Source organism: Propithecus coquereli, unplaced genomic scaffold (assembly GCF_000956105.1).
Source record: "Propithecus coquereli isolate 6110/MARCELLA unplaced genomic scaffold, Pcoq_1.0 Scaffold113, whole genome shotgun sequence".
NCBI classification, from domain to species: Eukaryota; Metazoa; Chordata; class Mammalia; order Primates; family Indriidae; genus Propithecus; species Propithecus coquereli.
In genome coordinates, this window is record NW_012135303.1 from 2,954,121 (window position 1) to 2,977,539 (window position 23,419).

At 42.4% G+C, this 23,419-nt stretch overlaps 1 protein-coding gene across 1 annotated transcript in view; it reads right to left on the reverse strand.

Moving 5' to 3' along the window:
* The window catches only part of KIAA2012 (KIAA2012 ortholog), a 99,064-nt gene that overhangs the window by 18,335 nt on the left and 57,310 nt on the right, over positions 1-23,419 (reverse strand). The window contains exons 14-15 of the mRNA XM_012655396.1: positions 13,528-13,665; positions 6,215-6,287 (exon numbers count right to left, since the gene is read on the reverse strand). Of these exons, the coding sequence (XP_012510850.1) occupies positions 6,215-6,287; positions 13,528-13,665 (211 nt within the window). The remainder of the gene's footprint in view (positions 1-6,214; positions 6,288-13,527; positions 13,666-23,419) is intronic.

The window sequence follows — 23,419 nt, forward strand, 5'->3', positions numbered from 1 at the left end:
ACACATTAAGACCATGGCAGCTATTTTTGGCCCTTCTATATGAATTTTAAGATCAGCTAATCATATTTCACCAAAAACCCTGTTGGAGATTTTAAACATTGGAATTGAATTTATAGATTAAGTTAGGAGAATTGTCATCTTTATGATACTGAGTCTTCCTAACTATGAACACCACATACAGTATTATATAGAACATTATATTTATTCAGGTTTACTTTAATAAAATTTTATAATTCATGAAAGTCTTATATATTCTTTTGTAGACTTATTGATAGGATATATGTATCTCTCCTATCTAATAATAAATATATGCAAACTATTGTAAATGTTATATTTAAAAATTATATCTTCATACATTTAAATCTACAAGTTCATAATTATACTAAAAAAATAACTAGGTCACTGTAGGAGGATGCTGGGAAACCAACTCATTTTTATGAAAACTAGTAAATAAAGGAAAAAAATTAAGCATTTATCCTGCCTTCTTATATAAACTATACCACTGGATAACTAAATAGTGGATGAAGAAAAGTTTCCCTTTGTAGGAGTTTCCCAACTAATAAGCGAAGAAGGAATGCTACAAGTTCATTATCACTATTTTGCAGCCTCTAATAAATTAATACATCTGTAGCTGCTGGCATCATGAAGAGACAAACAAACAGTATGTCTCCTAATAGCAGAACAAAATGCCCTCCATGAAGTGTTCTTGCCAAAAGGAAAAACCAAACCAAACCCAAATCTGATCCAGTCTCTGGATCCAAGTACTAACATACAGGAAATATAGAAGACAGAGAAACACGTTACAGTGCACCATGAGGATGCAATGAGCAAAATCTAGATTGTGGGAAACTCAACAGGACAAGTGACCCAATTGCCTAAAAATAAACTAAGGGTTGGGGTTAAAATGGGAGGGAATCTATAAATTAAATGAGACTTAAAGGCTATGTCAACCAATTGCAAACAAACACCAAAACAATTATAATAATTATGATAATTAGAACTTTGAAAACTGAGTATTCAATTACATTAAAGAATTGTTTTAATTTTTGGTATAATAATGGTATTATGGTTATGTCAAAAGAGTCCTTTCTTGTCTTTAAGAGGTATGTACTCAAGTATATATGGGTAAAATGATATAAGCTTGGAATTTGTTTCAAAATAATATGGAAGATAGGAAGGAATCGGGGAAGTAGGTGAACAATATTGGCCAAGAGATGGGTATATGGGGTTCACTGTGCTGCTCTGTCCACTTTTGTGCATGTTTGGGGTTTTCCATAATAATAATTATTTGAAAATTCCATTTTAAATTGTGCTTTATCTTTTGAAACACTTTTTCCACAATTGATTTTTGTGTATTAATCTATATTTAGTAATCTTGCTGAATTCTTTTAATCGCTGTCTTTTAATGGTTTGCCTGTAGTGTCCCTTGGATTTTCCATATAAATAATAATATGGTATGGGAATGACATTGTCATTTCCTCCTTTCCACCCTTTCACCTTTCCTTTGTTTTCTTTGCTGTGCTGGCTAGGACTGCCAGTACAATGTTGACCAGAAACAGTGATAGAGGGCATCCTTGTCCTAGTCCTGTCTCTAAAGACAACGCTTCTAAAGTGCTACCATGAAAGTGTGATGTTCACCGTAGATTTTTCATAGGTACTTTTCATCAAAATCAGGAAGCTCTCTTCTTTTATTTTTAGTTTGATAATTTTTAATCATGAACGGGCAAATTTTATAATTTTTTTCCTCTTGCATCTATTGAGGTGATCCGAAAGATTTTCCCCTTCAATCTCTTGATGTGAATTACATAAACAGATTTTCAAATGTTAGACCATCTTTGAATTCCTACAATAACTTAAACTCAGTCATGGTGTATTATTATTATTTTTTAAATATAAGCTTAAGAATTTGATTGGTTAATATTTTGTTTAGGAGTTTTGTATCTTTGATCATAAGAGAGACTGGTCTATAATTTTCCTTTCTTATGTTGTCCTTTTCTCCGTTTCAGCAGCTTTTTGGTTTTGATGAATTTAGGTCCCAAGTTAGAAATGAGCTTTCCTTCCTGGAAGGTGAAGAGAATTTTCAAAATCAAGGGGCAACAGCTGTGTTCTGGGACTCTGGGGACTTTCTTAGGGTTTTTCTGGGCTGTGTGGGAGTAAACCAGAAACATTCTGAAGGATACATCACTTCTCACTTCCTTCTCTTCCCCTCTGAAGGAGAACTTTGAAATACTTTCCAGAAAGAAAAGTTAAGCAGTATGGGAGTGTGTAGGTCATCTAGGTTCTAAGAATTAGTAGAATTTTCTGCACCCAGTACTGTCGGCTGCAGCTAGCAGGGCCCGGCAGTGTATGGAGACTGTGCAGGCCTCACGAGGGGGCAGCGAGGGGAGCAAGGAGACCCTACGCACACCGTGAGGCTGGTCTTTGCATGGCGCTGCCGTCCAGGCTATAGATTCTGGTGGGTGGCACTGCCTAGACTCCTGGGCACACGCTTTCTGGTCTCCCTGTGTTCTCCACAGCTTTAGGAGAAACTTTTCCAACACTGGCTACTCTTTACTTCTTTGCACAGGTTGGGCAATCATTATGTTAATACTTGCTCCTTCTGGAGCTGTTTATTCGTGGAGCTGGGAACTGCCCCTGAGGAAAGGCCTTCAAAACTGAATTGAACTGAACTAGATAAACACAAATACTGGCAGAGACTCCAGTTACCTTGGTTTTAAACATTAGCTGTGACTGCATAATTCTCTTGACTTGTAGGCCTCAGGTTCCTTCATCCATAATATAAAAGAACTTCTAGAGATTCTAAATAACCTCCAAGATTCATGCTGGCTTAAAAAAAAATGCCGCCATAATTTTGTGGTGTTTCCCTGACTTAGTAATTATTTCCTAATCAGAAACACATGGATGCTGTTAAAACTCTTTAAAAACCCAAGGGCCTTGAAGTCATAGAAACCTGGGTTTATCTCTCAGCTCCTCTACTTACTGTCTGTGTGACATTGGGAAAGTTGCCTAACTTCTCTGAGCCTCTCTGTGAAACAGGGATAATGCACTTTATCTCATAAATTATGGTGAGGATAAAATGAGATATACATACATAAAGCACCTAGGATCATGTCTTGCTTCACAGTGGGTGCCAAAAATTACTTCCCTTTTCTCCCTCCCTCAAGTGACTATGTGTGGAAAAACTAGACAAAAGAAAACTGTACAAAGTCCAAATTGTTTGGTTGGCACTCCAGGGGTTTGCCTGCCTCCCACCTTTTCCCCAGGACCTATGCCTGTCTGCTTTTCAGCTTTGTAGACTTTCTATCTCTGCTAGTCTCCACCTAGGGATGGAATCCTCAGGCGGTCCCAGCGTGTGGAGACATCACAAGCTACCGCAGAGAGGAAAAGACAAGACTAAAAGATGCAACACACCCAGAGAGCCTAGCCTTGGGGAGAGACCCGCCTGGGGTCTTGAGCTCGCCGGCTGGGAGCTCCTTTTGTAAGGACGGGAGGACTTCCCCGAGCAGAGAAGGCGCTAGTCGGGAGCCTCCGTGGCGCCGCGGGGACCCGCAGCGGCGCTATTGAAGTCACAAAAGCTGCCAGAGCCCTGGAGAGGAGTGGTGCTCCCCCCACGGCCTGCTGCTGGCCCCCTGCCGCCGCCAAGGAGGCAGATGCCTCCACTGCTGGGCCATTTTGTCTTCCCCTCCCTTCCCCCAATTTGCCACATTTTTTTTTTTTTCTGTTTAAAACACCTGCCTGAACAATCTCTTCATTCAGATTTCTCCACTTGGTGTGTGTGTGAAGCATTTCTTTAAGTCTCTATTTTCTCTTGACCTTCCTCTCTTCTCCTGGGCTACCTGAGAGCACTCCAGGATGTCAAACCCTCTTTTTGATAGCTATTAGCAACCTAGCAGACAGACCCTGGGGAGGTCAGTCAGACCTGGAGCCTCACCGTCCCCGGCTTTGTGACCAAGGACATGGTACTTAACTTCTATGTGCCTCAACTGTCTCATCTGAAAAATGAGGATAACAGGGTTTCTTCTTTACAGGATTGTCATAAAAGTTAAATGAGACACTTTATAGTCATCACCTCTAGGAAGCCCTCCCTGACCCCTCCCTATCGCCGCTGCTGTAGCCAGGATCAGTGGATGGGTGGAAAGAAAAGTTTTGTAACTAAAACAAAAACAATTTCCCCCTTTGATTTGGAGGTTGCTCATTTGGCCTATCTGGTGAAAACTTGCATGCAGTATTCTCGCCAAGTCCAAGACTTACGGTATTCTCACTGGAGGTGGCACTGGGCTCAGTGCTTATAATTAACCATGAAGATATGACTTCATTTAGAGTAGGAAAAAAATCCTGACAATTAGCCTGAAGACCTATGGGAGTGGGTGGTGGAGAAATTGATCCTTAAATAGTTAAAAAAATTCCTTGGCACTTCTTCCTTTTTTTCCTTCAAAGACTTGAAATCCTTTTTTAAACATTAGCATTTATCATTCAGGACAGGAAAATACCTTCTTTAATTTTCTGCAGTGATATTTCATTGCATTAAAGATGGTCTGAATAACCTTTATGGAACTCAGCTGGAGCTTGCCTTTCTGTCATGAGACAGAAAATCTGTTTTGACTGACTTGGTCATTGCTTAGATTTGGCCACGTTCTGTATTGCCTAAAACCTCCATTGCACTTGGCCAAGACATTGGAACCCTGTCAGTGCTCATATTCTGCGTATGTGATTTATGATATGGAAGATCTGACGGCTGGAGCACGTTTCCTTGGCTAGTGTCACTCAGCTTTGAAAACAGAGGTGGCAAGAGCCTCATGTTACCAGAAACTCTGCTTAAAAACTTGACCAAACCCAGGGATCAAGCTACCATAATATAGTACTGTCTGATATCCAGAAACAGTGAGGTCTTTTAAAATTGGTATGAAAATTATTTTGATTAGGATGTCAACTGAAAGAAATGATAAAAGATGTAAACAGTGAAAGATGAGGGTGAAATCCAAAATCTGTGACTTTGTACATTTATCTTGTGTTCACTGTAAGGGGTCCAGAGGAGATAGGAGGAGTCATGGTGTCATTTTCCAGATTGCTAAACAGTGACCACAAGCGGGTAGATATTTATTTGCTGTGATGTCCAAGTCAAGATTCATATTCACTAAAAGGCTACTTTACAAGAATTACTTCATCTGTTTCTCATGTGACCTTATGAGAGGTTGCTGTTTTCAGATGAGGACACTGAGGCACAGAGGGTAGGCAGAGGGTAGTCCAACTCCAGAGCCCATGCTCTCAGCTTAGCAGCTCAGCCCCGCAGCTGCTAGCGCATGCAGCACCTTTTATGTGAATTAGAAAAAGGTGCCCTAGTAGAAGGGCCAAGTAGGAAAAGGAGCCCCCTCTGGGCGGCTGTGGCCCAGTGCAGGGGTACATGGCTTAGGCAGCAGAGCACAGGCTGGATTTCAGCCCCCTCGTGCTCCCTTTGCGGATACGTTTGTACAGCAAACAACAAGCACAATCCTGTCTGGCCCTGCATCCACTCCTTGAGTATGCAAGAGTCTCTCACACATCTGTTTCCACTCATGCAAGAAGCAGTGAGGAAGCTGCTACCGACACTGGGCCTAGCCCAGCTGCAGCATCACGTAGCATACTCAGGGGCCCCAGGAAAGAGCTGGGTCTAGTTCAGGGCCTGGAGACATGAACAATTCCAAGAAGCTCAGTGGTTCTGGGCCCAATATTTCCTAGAAGCACTACCACCACCACCATGGTCATCATCAAATGCAGCATCATTTTTAGAGGAAGCCACAATCAAGTGGCTCTGGCCACACAGAGCTACAGGTGACAAGGGCTGGGTCTCTAAAGGTAACAAGTCACCCCTCTGTTGGAATGTTATCTCTCTAGGCAGGGGACCTCAGCCCGCACACCTGTGTATCTAAGCCCCCCATGAAAGTGGGAGAAACAAAGAGGTAGAGGTGCCTGTGGGGCCTTTTTGTAATGTCCCCAAAGTCTCCACTCTTTTATATCAATCTGCAGCCTCTGGCAGGAGAGAAATCTTTCAGTAAATCCAAGGACTTAAAGCATTTTATTATCGTTTGGCTGGTGATGCAGCAAGTGCTGCATTAACACACTGGAGTCTGAACTCAGCACTTTGGTCTGTGTTCTGACTTCCAGCCCACGGCCCATTAACAGCTTTTAACAGTGCAAAGTTTTTCCGACAAGTGTAAGAGTATGAAGCTGTCTCTACCTTGGCTGTCTTGATGACTTTCTCTGGGGGCTTCGCCTGGTTCTTCATGATAGTCCAGTGCATCTCCACTGTCCTATTGGGTTAACACACAACAAAGAATACATAAGACAAAACAAATGCAAACACTCCTGTAGTCCATTCCCGTCGGTAAAAGAGAATCCAGTTTTCTTAGTGGTTTCTTTTCCTTCTTTGTCACCTTGTTTCAACTTACGCGTCCAAGAAGGCTACTACTGGTGTGAATGGGCTTAAAAAGCAAGGAAGGCTTGGCAGCAGCCTTAAACGTTGTCAGGTTCTTAGTTGTACTTATTTTGATGGGTCTTGTCCCATTCATTTGGGAAGTGCTTGATGCCTGGCATATGTAGGAGTTTACTGGGGGGAAAATGTCATAGGCAAAGGGCAACTGGCAGAAGGGAGCAGGGGACCTCCAGGGATTGAGGGAGGACTGGCATGACTAGAGCAGAGACTGAGGGAAGTGGGCAGGGTGTGGAGGAGTCAGATCCCAAAAGCCTTGAAGGCAGGTTAAAGACTTTGGTCTTTATCTTGAGGACAAATGCAAGGCATTGAGGATTTAAAGCGGGGAGCTGAAGGGTCAGCCTGTCCTTTTGTGGAGTTCCCAGGATTACCACGGATTGGGTTTTCATCATATTTGATCCCCTCTTCCTTCCTTCCCTGAGTCATACAAGCTGTTTGCAGTCCCACCACCCAGAAGTCTCCATAACACTGGTTCTCAGCTCTGGCCGCACATTAGAATTATTTGAGGAGTTTTTAAAAAATATAATTCCCAGGACCTAAGCCCAAACAATAAAATCAAACACTCAGGAGCTGGGACATTTTTAAGGCCTCTAGGGTGCTACCAATATGCAGCCAGGACTGAGAATTGCTGGAAAAGCAGCTCTTTAGTACCAAAGTAACATGGCAGTCGGTGGCCCAGGTAAGTCCCGTGTGTCTGATGAGGCCATCTTTGGGATTTGGTCACCCAGATCCCTGCTCAATCCACAGCTTCATTTCAGCGATAGAGATGGAATCTGATGTGAAAGGCCCTGGGGGTCTCTCTCTGTTTACCCTCACCCTTTAGTGACAATCAACTTTCCACTTTCAAAGATGCTACCTGCTTTGGGAAGAAAACATTAATTATCTGCTAATTTGGCACTCTCTTTAATTCCCCTCTGAGCTTCCTCACTTGGTGGCCTTTTACCCTGTGGGTTTCTCACTTGTAAGCTTAGTGTTTGTAGCTGATGAGATATGCTGACATAAAAAAGCTAAAGCAGGTAAATAATTTTCCTTCTTTTGGGTTTCTCATTTTGGAGACGAAGCTGATTCGGCCTGGTACAGTAAAAAAATTCATCCCTGAATAAATGGAAAGGTTTAAAGAAATACTGCAGGAAAAACACCTGCTTTGGTGACAGCAAACTGCTAAGTTAGAAGACTAGAAAGAGAGAATTTTTTTTTTAATCCCTGTTTATAAAGCCTTTTAATAGAACAAGAAATTAGACTGAAAGGGAGAAACAAGCTTCCTCCTCTGGAAGAATTTCAAAGCCAAGGAGAATAAACCTTCAGCCTCAACAATATGCAGCTATGAGTCTTCAGGGGCAAGGAATATTCTTCTTATTTCACAGACAGGGAGATGAAGGCAGAGAGAGTCAGAGATTTGGAAAAAATCTTCAGATGAATACTTCTCAGAAAAATAAATTAGTATTATTTGAAACTCTATCCATTCAATTGTATATCGCTTAGAAAAGTCTCAGAAAAGCTATCATTTTTAGATATATGAACACCCATGTGAAATAATTTATACCTAAGGTCATTCATTCATTGAATGGATTGGAAGCAATGTAAATATCCCATCAACTGGGGACTAGTCAAATAAATTATGGTTAGTTTATACAATGGAATACCACACAACCATTAAAAGGAACAAGGCATCTATGTGAATTAACAGAAAGAACTCCAAGATATACTAAATAAAAAAATAATAAGACTCTAGACAATGTGTATAATATGCTAAATTTGCATAAAAATATCTATCTATCTGTGTATTTATCTAACTGTACTTGTTTATATACGCATTCTACATCTCAGGAAGAGCACACAGGAAACTAGCAACAGAGGTTGTTCCAGGGAAGGAAACTGAACAGCTCAAAGACACACTGTTTTATACTTAAAATTTTTTAAACTTTCTGAGTATATTTCAGATTCAAAATTTGATTAAAAAGACTAAAACTAAATAAAATGCTCTGTCACTTTGAATGTGAGTTACAAATACAATAACTAAACGGAGTGATGGAAACACAGGTGATAATACTTGGTGAGTGAGCAAAACCAACCTAGGGACTGCAAATTCAAATCCCAGCTCTGGTATGCTGGCCATGTCATCTGCTCTTCCTCTGCTCGTTCAGCTAATGAACATTTATTGAGTGTCTGCTGTGTGCCAGATGCTGTGCTAGGCATTGAGCACACAAAGATGAAAGATCTATTCGTGGAATGCTCACTGACTTGTGGAGGAACGACAAGTCAGTTTGCAATGCCGCGTGATAAATGTTGTGGCAGATTATGACAGGTTTCTGCCGGGCCTCATGGGAAGTGAAGCTAAATTAGGCTGGCAAGTTTTGTTTACCAGCAGATATAGCGCTAAATCTTGCAGTGAGGGAAGGTAGGACAATTCCAGGCAGAGGAAGGAGCATGTGCTGGTTGGGGGCAGTTTGGTGCAGGGGGAAGTGTGTGGATGATTTAAAGTAGACACAGGCCAGATCTTGCATGTCGCAATTTGGAGTTTTAAAAAAATTGCATTTGTTATATGTTTCTATTTGTAAAAGAAATACATATCTGATGCAGGGAATTCAACCAGAAGGCCAATGGGGACATAGTAAATAATTTCAAGCAAACCAGTGATAGAACCGAGCTATATTTAGAAAGAGCACTGGCAGCAATGTGGTATTATAGGACTGGCGGGGTTGAGGGGGAGTCACAAACACTTTGGAAATACAAACTGCAGCATTGAAACCAGCATGTGACAGACAGTTTCCCAAGTAGCTGGGGTGCAGGTCCTGCAGTCAGACTGGTTGCACTGAAGTCCTGACTCCTACACTTCATGTTGTGCAGACCATGGGCGTTTCTTAACCCCTGAGCTTCAGTTTCTTCAACTGTACGCCCACGGGCACTGGACAAATGATCTTAGGTTCTCCTCTGTCATTGGAAAACCTGTCAGTCCTGCCCTCCATCCTCATGCACAGCACCCCAGTGAGCATGGTACTTGTAGGCGCATGCAGGCCTTCTTAGGGAAGTGCAGGGAGGATGGAGGAGCATGGATGCAGGAGTCAGAAGAGGCGGTTCCAGCCTGCCTTGAGTGGCTGCATGACTTATTGCTGAACCTCAGCTTCTCCATCTGTGAAATGGGAGCAATAACAAATATTGTACAGAGTTCCTGAAAGGCTTAACCAGGAACTGGGAAACTACGTTTGGAAATTCTGTGTGACATACCATGTAATACACAGATATAAATGACTAATTTCAATACTTTCTCAATAACGGAAAAAAATCAGTATCTCATTTGAAAGTTTCAACTACAATGTAGTACAACTTTTCTAGTGTATTAAAAAAGATCCCACATGTTTTTATTAAAAAAAGAAAACTGGCGTATGAAAATCATAAGATACGTTGTGTTATTAACATTAAGATATATTATCAAATCTCTGCTCCCCCTTAGGTTCTGAAGCCAGAACAAAGAGGTACAATTAATTCTTCACAGGAACAGAATAGACAGACCTCATCAATATCCAGTATTGTGGGTTTTGCACTTTGAATCCTACCTCTTTTTTTTTCTTTATTTTTGAGACAGAGTCTCGCTCTGTTGCCCAGGCTACAGTGGCATGGCGTCAGCCTAGCTCACAGCAACCTCGAACTCCTGGGCTCAAGCGATCCTCCTGCTTCAGCCTCCCAAGTAGCTAGGACTATAGGCATGCGCCACCATGCCTGGCTAATTTTTTCTATATATTTTTAGTTGTCCAGCTAATTTCTTTCTATTTTTAGTAGAGATGGGGTCTCGCTCTTGCTCAGGCTGGTCTCGAACTCCTGACCTCAAACAATCCGCCCACCTCGGCCTCCCAGAGTGCTAGGATTACAGGCGTTAGCCACCATGCCCGAGCAGAATCCTAGCTGCCTTTGCTGCTAGCCATGTGACTGATCATCTCCAAGCCTCAGTTTCCTCATCTGCACAGTGGGGATCTGCACACTTACCGGGAAGGGTGATAGGAAGTTTAAATAAGGTCCGGTAAGGGAGGGGCCAGGCCCTTAGCAGGGATCAATGATGTTTGTTCCTTTCTAGCTTACAAATTGAGTCCTTAATAGATGTGAACATTCTTTGAAAATTATTTCATGTAATTCTCGCCTCACTGTTGAAAGGCAGGTATGGAAGTCCCAGTATTATTACCTCTGTTTCGTTAAAGAGGAAACAGAGTCCCAAAAGCGTTACAAGGTCACTCAGAGAAGCTCTGCAAGGCTTCCCAACTACTCATCTGATACTTTAATATAGATAATATTCTATTTAATCCTGAGCTTCATACTTTTGGAAACAGACTCAATGTTCTGAATATTTTCCCTGGCAATATTATTCAAGTGTCCTAGAATCATTAAATCTTGAAATCAGGCCAGGTGTGGTGGCTCATGCCTATAATTCTAGCACTTTGGGAGGCTGAGGTGGGGGGATCACTTGAGGCCAGGAGTTCAAGACCAGCCTGGCAATAGTGAGACCCCATCTCTAAAAAAAAAAATATATATCCAGGAATAATCGTGCATGCTTGTAGGCCCAGCTACACGGGAGGCTAATGCAGGAGGGTCACTTGAGCCCAGGAGTTGGAGGCTGCATTGAGCTAGGATGATGCCACTGCACTCTAGCCCAAGCAACAGAGCGAGAGAGACCATGTCTCAAAAAATAAATAAAATAAAATAAAATAAAAATCCTGAAACCAGCTTGTGATCCCTCTACAACTTTCCTGCCAAAGTGGTCAACAAAGCACATTTAAATGATTCTAGGGATCAGAACTTATCTCCTGAGGCAAACCAATTCAGTCTTTGGGCAATGTCTTAAGCCAAGTATTATTTCTCTGTTGCTTCCATTCATGGAAATCCAGGCCATTTCTCCCCAATGTGACCACAAGATTCAGTGGCATTGGTAGCCACCCTCCACTTGGTGTGATGTATCCACACCAGTCCACATGAGTGAAGCCTGGGACCGGCCTCAAAACAGGTGGGGTCTGCTCTAATGCCAGGCACATCTGGCTCTGTGCCCACGTTCAGGCTGGTTCCTGTATCTTGCATTTGAGGGCACTGTGTACTGTCTGTGTGATGGCTGTGAGGTGGAAGCTTATTTCTCATTCTTCAGATCTTCTAGGCATAACATACATACCCTTTGATGTCAATGTGGAGTCTAAGTATATTTGAGTCTGTATCTGGCATTAATAGGCATTATTGCTATTTTCTCCCCCACTACCAGGAGCTAACCCCAATAATTTAAAAAGTTTCTGGAAAAAAAAATGCTATTGTAATTCATTCATCAATTACCATTTCTTTTTGAAAAACAGAATAGATTTTTTGCACACATGGCTCAATTTTTAAATAAACCCAGATGTACTTTGGATCAATCATGTTTCCCCAAATCTATGCCTGATATAAACAGATCATCCTAGATAATGGGCTAGTAGTGTTGCCTTCTGTGTTGTAAAGAGGTCCTTAAATCCGAGGAGGATTCCACATACAATAAATGGGAAATGAATGAGTCTCTCCCACAGCACCCTGAGCCTGCCTCTGCCACAACATTGTGTTGATACTGTCTGTTTCATTGTTGGTCTTCCTCTTAGATTCTAGGCTCCTTGGAGGGCCAAGGATGAAGATGATTCATATCTGTGTCCTCAGTGCCTAGCACAGTGTCTGATACACACAGAATGCTCAACATATGTTGGTCCAAGGGAACTGAATGATCATTGAGAGAGAAAGCTTTACACTGGTGCCACAGAACTTGGGTGGAAGTGGAGGGAAGGGCAAAGTCCTGTGGGATCAGAAAATCTTCCTGCAGCGGATTGAATGTGTCCGCGTGGATGGAATTTTCTAGAGGGAGGAGAGCTGGCTGCTTAGCTATCATGATAGGCAGTGTTTTGATTGGATAGGGCTCAGCTGGGGTCTGCAGTGAAGCTTTACAGTGGACTGTTGAGAGCATAGGCACTGGAGCTGGGCTGCCTAACTCTGAATCATGTTTCTGCCATTTACCAACTGTATAACATTCAGGAAGTTACTTAACCTCTCAATGTCTTAGTTTTCTCATCTCTAAAATGAGATAATTCTACCTGCTTAGATTCATTTTGTGAATTAAATAAGTACATGCGTATAAAACTTAGAACAAAGTCAGGTGCAGAATAAGTGCCCAGTAATGTTAGCAATTGTGATCATTTGCATCTCTCTCCATTCTTCTATAGCACTAGATAGCACCACCGTCATGAACTCTGCAAGTATTTGGTCTCTTCTCCCCTTTTCTGTCTTTCTGAATCACTTCTTATCAAGGGCCTGGGATATTATCCTCTAAGGTAGTATTACAGGATTGATTCCATGGCCACTTATTTTTAGTTCAGTAAGCTCTGAGGAGGCCAAAGAATGGGTGGAAAAAAGGACCTTAAACCAGATGGCTGTGGGATGAAAAGGACAGGTCAATCCATGGAGCATTTAATGAGCACCTTCCATGTGCCAGGTGCTGTGTTAGATGCTGGGGTGGGAAGGTGTATTGCAAAGATGGACAAATGCCATCCTCACTACAGGAACTCTCAGTACCTTTCACTAGAAATGAAGCTGAGCTTGGGAGATCAATAAACTCTTAGAGAACAGAAAACAAGACCAGATATCCAGAAGAGAATCTGCAGTTGACTTCTAAATACTTAACTCAAGAATTAATCTTCTCTACAGTAGGAATATTGAGTCTACCAAGTTATAGTGGTAAAACAGTAACAAGTATTTTAGCTGCTGTCAAGATAAAATGAATTATATTTGCCTGTTTTATGAGGTGGTTTAAAGTTATTCTTTCTTCTCTCTGTTTCCTGTCCCCCACCACCCAAACCAGACACCCAACTGGTTTGTTCCCGATGGCTGGCTGTGATTACTGTCCTAATTTGTTCTTTCTTCATCTGCTACAAACTGCCTATTTTCTGTCCCTTCTGATAATGCAGGAGCTCTGAGGGACTTCTGAAGCTGTTTTTGTACCATGCAGAAGTATATTAACTGGAATTCCTGTGTATGTGTCTATAAAACCCCTCGTCTTCTCAGTGTGATATCACCTTCAGGAACGGCGTCATGTCGATGTGCAGCTTGCGCGTGTAAAATTCTTTTCCGTTTGAACATATCAGCCCTTTATTTATACAACTTTGAGGCTCTCCTGTCTTCTGAGCTGCTGCCTCCAAGGACTGCTGGGTTCCCTGTGAAGAGAAGCAGAAAGCCCAAACTTTCATAGGAATGATATACAGTGCAACAAACACTAGTCCAAATCCCCTAATATTTATAGAAAGCAATTTTTAATCATTGGAACAATAATAGTAACAACATTTTTTAGCATTGAAGAAACATGGGACCTATATATAGAGAGAATAACCTGAGACTGGTTATTAATTAACACCTGGGGAAGTGGGAAAAGGGACCCTCCGAGGTCCCAGGGCTGTAAGTATTTCATTTAACCCTCACAACAACCCTGTGGGGCAGGTACTGTGACTCCCATTTCACAGATGAGCAAACTGGGAGTCTCTGGTAGGTTAAGCGACTTGCCCAAAGCCATTCAGCTGGCATATGGCAGAGCTGAAATCACCATCTGCCCATCTTTTTTAATGAGATATTTTTGATACTTCCATAACTTCCTTGAATGGTTATCAAATCTGCCTTGCAGCAAATGTGGTTATAGCCAGATTCCAGTTTATTTCCAAGCTGAAAGTGTATTTGACGTGTTAGGAAGAGTGATTGGAAGAAATGTAGCAGAGAAGGAAGGAAAAATGGGCTAACAGAGGAGTCTGGGAGGCCCCGGGCGGGGGGGTCTCTGAGCCTTTGGGCCACCTCAACATGCAAAGGCATCAGGTGTCAGAGCACTACAAAGCTGGAGCTGACGTTGCCCTCCAGCCTGGGCCCCCCCGCAACCTGGCGGAGCTCTGCAAGAGGCAAACTGGACGTCACTCCTCTGCCTAAAACCTTCGAAGGCCATGGCCCTCAGGATGAAGGACAATTGGTTTAAAAGTTTAACAAGGCCCTTCCTGCCTGGCGCTGGACTATCTCTCCTGCCTCATTCTGTTGTTTAACAAATATTTATTGGGTGCCTTTTCTAGGCCAGGTAGAGCGGATATGGCAGTGCAGCAGCAGACGAGTCTCCGCCTTCCTGGAGCACAGCGGTTCCGCTGAGAGGGAGGAGAGGATGAGCAAGGAAGTGGAGCCTGTGTTATGTCTGAAGGTGACTGGTGATTTGGAGAGAAACAAAACAGAAACAGGGAGTAGCTGGGGATGGAAGTGGAAACTGCATTGTTAAGCAGGGGAGTCCAGGAAGGCCCCACAAGAAAGTGATGTTTGAGCAAAGCTCTGAAGAGGGCAAGGGAAGGGTCCAGGGTGCTATCTACACGAGTGTTTCCCCCACTGTGGGAAGAGCAAGTGCAAATGGCCACTGTCAATACTGGCGCTTCAGTTCCTGGAGCAAGGCCTGCACACGGGCCCTTCCCTCTCCTGGGAGCTCTCGCCCCTCTTCTGGCTCCTCCTCATCTGTCAGGGGAGGCTCCTCTGTGCCCCGTGACCTCCCAGAGCACCGAGCACTTCCCACCATAGCCCACAGTGATTGCTCAGGCCTGTGCAGCCATCTCTCCTCCCTCTAGATTGGACACTCCCTGTGGGCAGGAACCGCCGCTGCTGTGTTCCCACTGTCACAGCAGCATCTGGCTCAGGGTCTGGAAACCAACACACACTTGATACATATTTGCTGAACAAAAGAGTAATGAACATACAAGTGAATGACATGGGGCGGGGGCGGGACAAGCTACCTGTTACGGCCCACTTTGGTTTAACTGAGGAGTGGCAATGAAGACAACGTTACCAGAAGTATGTGTTGACCTCCAGAAGCCTGTCCTCTGTGAAGCATTGGTTCTTCATTCCCAAAGAGAAAAGTTATTTATTAGTTTTGGGACCAATGTGCTGGAGTCACATACATTAATGTGCCATGAGATCACCCTGGGTGTGGATTTGATCATTTCCATATTTTCTCGGAGACTAACTCTCAGATGTCCGTCTCCCTGGGCAGGCATAAACTCTCCCTCCCATAAGATTTATATTTCTTTTAAGCACTAATGATGAATTAACAGTTGGTGGGTCCCCATAAACAGCTATCATTCCAATGAACACCCACACCCTTTTCCTTTGTTTTGAAATGTGGTTAGAGATGAAGATTTTTCTGGACAAATATATATCCAATTTTTTGTCATCAGCCATATATCTGATTAGCTTCTCAGGGTGAGACGGTCCTTCCTCACTGCTAGATCAAATGAAAGCATTTGGTCCAAGCTAGAATCAGACAACGCATTTCCAGCTTTCTAGCCTCCACAATCATGCATGAATCACTGGATGGAATAATAGAAATCAGACAATACTGATTTGAGGGAAGTTTCTCCATTATCCCCAGGAGAAGGTTTCATGTTAGGCTGGAGGACAAAAGGTATAGCCAAGATCAGTTCCAATGCCTGGAATTACTTTAACTGCTTATGTGGAGCTCAGATTGAAGAGTGGGGAGTTGAGAGGCTTTGAGAAAAGTCCCTCCAAGCCACTTGACCTATAAATCTTTTGATAAAACAATTCTCTTGACTGTATGGCTCATCTCCCTAATGTTCAGGGGCCATCAATTCTAGCTTGATGGAATGTTTCAGTGAAGACTCTATAGCCACTGGAATGTGAAGTATGGTTTTTGCTTATTACGTTCCAGTGTTCTGACAAATAAATGATGGTGAAAGTGGACTCAGGAGATGGGGGGGAAAGAAAAGATTAAACAGATAAAGAGGATTCTGGGAGGTAGTGATAAGAGGAGGAAGAGTCAGGAATTTGAAACCGGAAAGAAAGTCATGTGCTTGGGTGGTTTTTCATTTATTCATCGAAATGATATTTATCGAGTGCCTACTATGTATCATACAAACAAGCAGACAAATAAGCACGATGATTGTAGATCGTGACTACTCTGTGAAGACAATGCATTGGTGACAGGTTGGTGACTTGCCTTGGGTGGTCAGGGAAGGCTTCTCTGAGGAGGTGACATTTGAGCAGAGAGCTGGATGACAAGTTGGAGCCAGCCCCGGATGGATCTATCTTTAGCAGTCAGGGTAGCTGCTATCTCTGTGGTCTGATTATTTAGAGGTAAACCCAGGCAGGGATTCTTTGAAAAGGAAAGTAGAATTCCTCCTTTCTAGGCCTGTTCTGCCCACGCTTCCGGGCTCCATCCTGACCCTGGGAGCTGCCCCTCTGTTTTCTGAGTGGTAGAGCAATCAAAACTGACACTTGCAGCTCTCGGGTATGTTGAGAACAAAGACAGGGGAATAAATAGTAATCATGAGTCAAGGTCTCTAAAGGTGTAGGAGGGAGAAGAAAACACAAGGTTAAATGGAAGGGAAGGAAAATGGGGGAAATGGAAGAAAGCAGAGATGCCAGAAGCTATTTTATTTCTTTTATGTGCACACTTTGGTGGGAATGATTAAAAAACTGATGGAAGAGTGAAATGTTTAGCAGAAAATCAAAACCCATCCTTTCACTTAAGCTGTACTGTAAATACTTTAATATTTTTATGTTCTGTTAAAAACACCTGGAAGCCTTTCTCTTTGGTAAACGAAACAATAAAGATTAATGAGTTAATTTGGTAAAGCTGATTTCAGTTGCACAGCAGGCATTTCGTAAGTACTTGGCATTTAAAAAGTTATCTGACATTTAAAAGGAGATGACTGTTAATGAATTCAAGAGCTAATCTTATACTCTGACAGAGTGAGCCATGGAAAATCCAGGATTATTATCTTGCTATAAACACAATGTGATTGAGTTGAGCTATCAAAAATAAAGACCTATTGGCTATATACAAATATCTATACTCATACGCATATATAATGTAGCAAAACTTACAGAGGCTGTTTGTTAAAATTAAATAAATATCTTATCATTTCCTTTCTTACTTTTGGATTATAATATCTGAGCTACAGACCCAGGGAGAAACCCTTCTCTCCAATAATTTTTCTTCCTCCTTTCAACTTGTGTATTCTGAAGGGTCACTACCATCGGTTGGCTCTATAAACAGACCCTGGTACATCTAATCTTAAGAAAGAGATGAGATTCTAAACCCAAGCAGCAACCTCTCCACCCATGGGTCCCACAGAGCCACCAAAGATAAGGATCTGTCCTGTAGGTGTCCCTCAGGCCCTTCTTATTATTGCTCCCACTCCTTTCTAATTGGGGTTCCCCATCTTTGTAGCTGAGGCTTAATGGTTCCAAGAAGAGCTATTGTCCCTCATTAAGGAGGCTGCAACACTCTTGCTGTCTAACTGCCTCCCACACAGCTCACAACTTCATTCTGCCTGAGAGCAAGCTGCCAAGAATCTCCGGGAACCTGTGGGCATGCTGGGCTGAAGGAAGGAGGGTCTTTGTAGCTAAAATCTGAAATGTGCTGGGGAGGGGACATACCCCACCATTATCTTAATGCATGGAGAGCAGGTAGGGGAGGCCTTTGCTGAAGCCCTTATGTGATCTATCAAGTTATCATATCAAAGCTGTGTACACACAGGGCATCTGTCCTCTCCTGTGAGCAAATAAAAGGAAGAGTCAGTCTCTCCTTCTCACCACCAGGCCCCCCTCCTTGGCTGAGAGTCTGTCCCTCCACTTCTCTGAATCCCGGTGGGGATGGAGAGATCGGAGAGATTTAGTCACTGTGGGAGCAGGAGGAGGGCTGGGACTCCGAGCTTTCCTCTCCTCCCACCCTCTGCTGGGGTTGTTGGGGAGACCAAATCCTGGAAGGGACCATTCATGCCAGGAGCAAAGGGCCTGGCAAGTTTCCCTGTGTTTGGCCTTCTCGGGTCCTGTTGTTTCTTGCCCATGGACCTAAAAGTGGGCAGTAGGAATTGGGACCTAGGTGGGTCTGGGTATATGTGGAAGTCCCCTGGGCTCCCTGTGACTAGGCTGCCTGGAAAGGAGACCTGAGTGGGCCGGGGGCATTGCATACACTATCAATCCCAGGCTAGCTTGGAGGGGAACCAGTCGGTGGCAAGGCCACCACCCTGGCCACCCCCAGGTCCTTACTGTGAGACCTTGTCTCTGTCTCGGTTTCCCTGGCCTGGAGGGAAAGGAGACCTCCAGTGTGGAAAAGTAGATGGACTACCCAGGACCTCAGCTCAACAACCCAGCCTGCCTGCACAGCCTCTTTCTGAGAAGCAAAAGCCACCCTAAGCCACAGTGTGGTTCCACCCTCCACAAATGTGCAGAGCAGTCCATGTGCCTGTCGCCTGGGTTCATCCTGCTCATCCTGGCCACTTAAGGTCCTGGCCCACGTTTTATGTTCTAGAAGCAGTTTGGTGCTGGTGAAATGGGCTGAGTGGACAGTTTTAGGAGAGCTCCACAAGTAGGCATGGTGGAGATTGGTAGCTAGAGAAGAGCTTTCTTGTTCCCTTCCTGTCAGGAATTTGGTCTCCATCTACTTTTTTACGCACTCAACTCTATAGGAGATTTTATATCCTCCTGAGTATTTAGCTAATTAGCCCAACAGCTAGCAAACATTAGACTAGGAAGAGAAACACTGTCATCTTCAGTCTTAGCTTTGGTGAGGGGCTCATTTGGTGACTTTCTCCAAGTCATTAATATTTCTGTGCCTCAGCTTCCCTACCTAGAAAATAGGGCTAACCTTACCGTTCTCCTCAAGGAGATTTTCAATAATGAAATTCTGGATACTTTAATTCCTGGGCTTCTATTATCTGGAAGTAAATCTTATCCATGAATTCTAATTGATATTGTCCTCAGTTTAATTAAGTGCTTTGTTGACACAACAGAATCATTGTTTATCTGGCTTAGCAGGAGCTGGAGGAAAAAAAAATGAGCCAAAATAGTGATCTCTTTTGCCCCAAGGGAGGTAGAAACCAGCTTTTTCTGTGAGGGGGTGTCTAGCTGTATTCAGGCTGGAACTTTGCCTGTGCTTGAGAGATGACACATCCTATTTTAGATTGGGAGACGGGAGGTGGTGGGGTGAAGGGTGGGAAATCTGAACAACTCCCTAGCGCCTTCCAACCCCAAACTTTACTAACTCAAAACTGTGTGACCTCCTTGTTTTGTTGGGTCTGTGTGACTTTTCTGACAACCGACAGGGAATCTCAACTTATAAACTATGAAAAAGTCATTTTAAATCAGTTGATTTTTCACTAGGAAAAAAATGTTACCCATGGTGCTTTGATTCCCAGACTGGCCCATAAAGTTTATCTAACCCATAATTTAGCCAGACTATAGAGTTGAAGTAGCCCTGGTAATGCCGGCACCACAGAGGGCTGGAAGAAGAGAAAGAAAAATGCCCTTTCCTTTTCTTTCCTGGGCCCCCGCATTTTCCTGCCTCTTCTGGGCCCTCCTGGGCCCCCGCATTTTCCTGCCTCCACTGGGCCCTCCTGTCCTCTGACCTCTAGGTTTTCCTGACAGCCATGTGCTGTGGGTGTTAGGGCTCTGCTGACACAATGCTCCTGGCCTCCTCCCCCCTCCCCCAGCCCTTCAGCTGTGCTCCCTTAGCTATAGGCGGGGAAACAATTTTTTAAAAAAATTCACAATGAGATATGAGAAAACCAAAAGGAATCTCTAATTTTAAGCAGTGAAACAAAGTGAAAACTCCAGATGGCATGGAGGTATTTGGGAAACAGAGAGAGAAGTGTTTGGTTAGGAGGCTGGGGGTGGGAGAGGGGAGAATAATTAGTACTGACTTACAGTCCTTTAAATTATTCCTGCTTTTAAGCTTTTCCCTTTCCATGTCTAAACCTTTAGATTGCATACAAGCTCCAAGTTCTGTTTTATAATGGCTTTCAAGGCAGGGGACAGGGGAATAGAATAGTAATTACTATTAATATTATAGTTTACTGGGGGCTGCCTAGTGCCAAGCATTGTGCTACTCTTTGCATATATGCTTCATCTAATCCTTGTCATAATTCCATGAGGGAAATATTTTTACCCTCTACAGATGAGGAAATTGAGCCTGAGAGGTTAAATAACCTGCCTAGAACCATATAGCCAGTAAGGAAGAAGTTGGGATCTAAACACAGCTTCACTGGATTCCCAAACCACTAGGCCTCTTTGCAAATGTAGGTCCTGTGTGACTGGGACTCTGTTGGTCCTGACATCTATTTCGTCATCTGTGAAATGGGGATAGCAACTGTACCAACCTCATAGGGATATTGTAAGGATGAAGGGAGATAAACCTAAATCCAGGACATAGTAAGCCTCAAAAACACTGGCTGTTAGTACTTTTTAAAAAGACCCTGTCAAGATAACGGGGAGATAATTGTTAAAGCTTGTGATAGGTACATGGAGGTTCATTATACTATTCTCTCTAGTTGTACATATGATTGAAATTTTCCATAATAAAAAGAAAAAGGAATTAACTAGGCTGGTATTATGTGTTTCTAGCAGAAAACAGATCAATAAATACAGACTTATTGGGATAAATGATAGTTGCAGTGAAAATTCAACAAATAAAAGCCTTGATTTTGTAATTAAAAACAAACCCCTCTCAGGAAATTATCCTTAAATTGTCTAGGGCGTTTTGGGGCAGACAAACTAATCCTGTGGGTAAGGTTGAACCAGAAGATGAAGTTTGCTTAGATCTTCAAAAAGCCTTTGAATTGAGTTCCACATCCAAAGCTATTTACAAAACCAGAGGGAGGGAGGGTGAGAGAGAGAGAGAGAGAGAGAGAGAGAGAGAGAGAGAAGGGAGAGTGAGCACAAGCATGGAACTAGAGGAAATGTGTCTTGGAAAAAAGAGCTAACGTTAGGAACGAGAGACAAAGGAAGGGTGGGGAATGAAGAGCACTTCTCTGGATGGGGTACTGTGGAAAGTTAATTCTCCTAGGCATCAGTGCTAGGACCAATCTTAGTTATCAGTTTCACAAAGCTCTCCAAGAAGGATGCCTAGTGACATCTCCAAGTTTACCCATGACCCAAAGCTTTTCCAGAGAAGGAAACACCAAATCATGGCAAGGAATAGCAGGAAGTATCCAGAGATTATGTGAGTTGTTGGAGAAATATCAGCTGAACTTCCATATCATTATCACTAAAAATAAAACAAGTGCAACCTCTGAATCCTACTTAGAGGATTATGGGCTTTTTCTATCGAGGACATAGAACTTCATGTCAATGAAATATTTATTCGTTGATTTTTTTTTGAGTGGCTACCAAGTGCCAGGAACTGTATTAGACACAAGGGATACAAAGGTAAATAGAATAAGAAAAAAGAAAAATCTGTCTTTAGAAAATCTGTTCTTTCAGATAACAGCCACGAAGTTAAACAGAAGACAGGGCATGGTATGGCTTAGAAGGACAGTGAAATAAAAGGTTACTTTTGTACCCTTGTATGAAACATAGCATGTCTACAGGTGGGTTTTTTTTTTTTTTTTTTTGTCCTGAAAGAGGAAAGCTGACAGGGGATATGAACACCATCTGTGAAACCACCGAGGAAACAGATGGGGTAAACATAGGTTTAGTCAACCTAAACCTAAGTGTGCTAGAATTACAGGCTACTCTTTGAAATCCAAAAGAGGTAAATTTAGGACACTTAAGATCAAATATGAATTTACAGTTGTAAACTCATGAAACCTGAACTCAAGATAGTATAGGTTGAAATAGAAGTCGCTTTGTGAAATGGAAAAAAGGGACAAAATTCCAGTATAACAGGATTTTTAGGACACTACCAAAAGTTCTAATCCCCACAAAGCAACAAAACAAAACCCAAGATAAGGCATGTGAGAAAAGATGTTTGCTCTCCCTAACTTGGACATAGTTTAAACAAAGGGAGAAAACTGACAATGTGAAAACCGGTGAGATGCTTTCTTTCTTATTTGAAACAAAGAAATGCAATGATTCTTGGGAAACCTAATTAAGGTTGAGCTTATGCTTTGATGCTCTTTACTGACAACCTCTCTGCCCTGTCAGCTCTATAGCCCTCAGTGGGCTCAGGGCTCGTCTTGTCGCAAACTTACATACATGGATCTAGATGGACAAGAGTTTCATACTTTGAGATTCAATTTTTCAGAAAAAGAGACGAATTCATTGTCCTCCAAAGTCTAGAGTCAGAGGGATAAAATGCCAAAAAGGAGCTGAGGTACTTAAAAGAAGAATTCTGATTGCTCTATTCAAAGATCTAATAAAAACCTAATTAATGTTATCTATTTTTTACTAACAACAGTTAAAAAATAATGGTGCTATGGTGTTGACCCCTGTTTAGCTTGCTGTACACTTGTTGTACAATATGAGTCCTAGATCATTTTAAGCTAAACTTGAATAAAACCAGCTCTTATGACCCATCTTTCCTTCTTATAGGGAGAATTTGACAGAAGGCAAAATGAAAAAAAAAAAAAAAAAAAAAAGACCCAGAAAACAAAGTAAAAACAAAAACCTCAAGCTAACATATTCCTAATTTCAAGTTAGCATGACTACACTTTTTTCATGCATTATTTGCAAGTTTTTCCTTATAGGTACTTTTTTTTTATATATATACTTGTAGTCATAGTTGATGTCATTTTGATTTCTACTTTTAAAATATTAAACCAGTGGTTCTCAACTGGGGGGTGATTTTACTCCCTAGGGAACATTTATCAAGATCTGGAAATATTTTTGATTGTCACAACTGGGGGGTTGTACTAATGGCATCTTGTGGGGAATAGCCAGGGATACTACTTAACATTCTACAAGGAGCAGGAAATCTCCTCATAACAAAGACTACCTGGCCCAAAATGTCACTGGTGTTAAGGTTGAGAAACTCTGTGTTAAACCATTAGTATTAAATCGGTTTCTCGCATGAACAATCGTCCTTTTTTAATGCCTGAATGAAACCCCTCCCGAGAGAGATATATCATAATTTAGTTATTTTTTCTGAATTCTCTGATGTTAGTCTCTTAGGCTGTTTCCAATTTTTATTATAGATTATGCTGCGATGGACATCTTCAG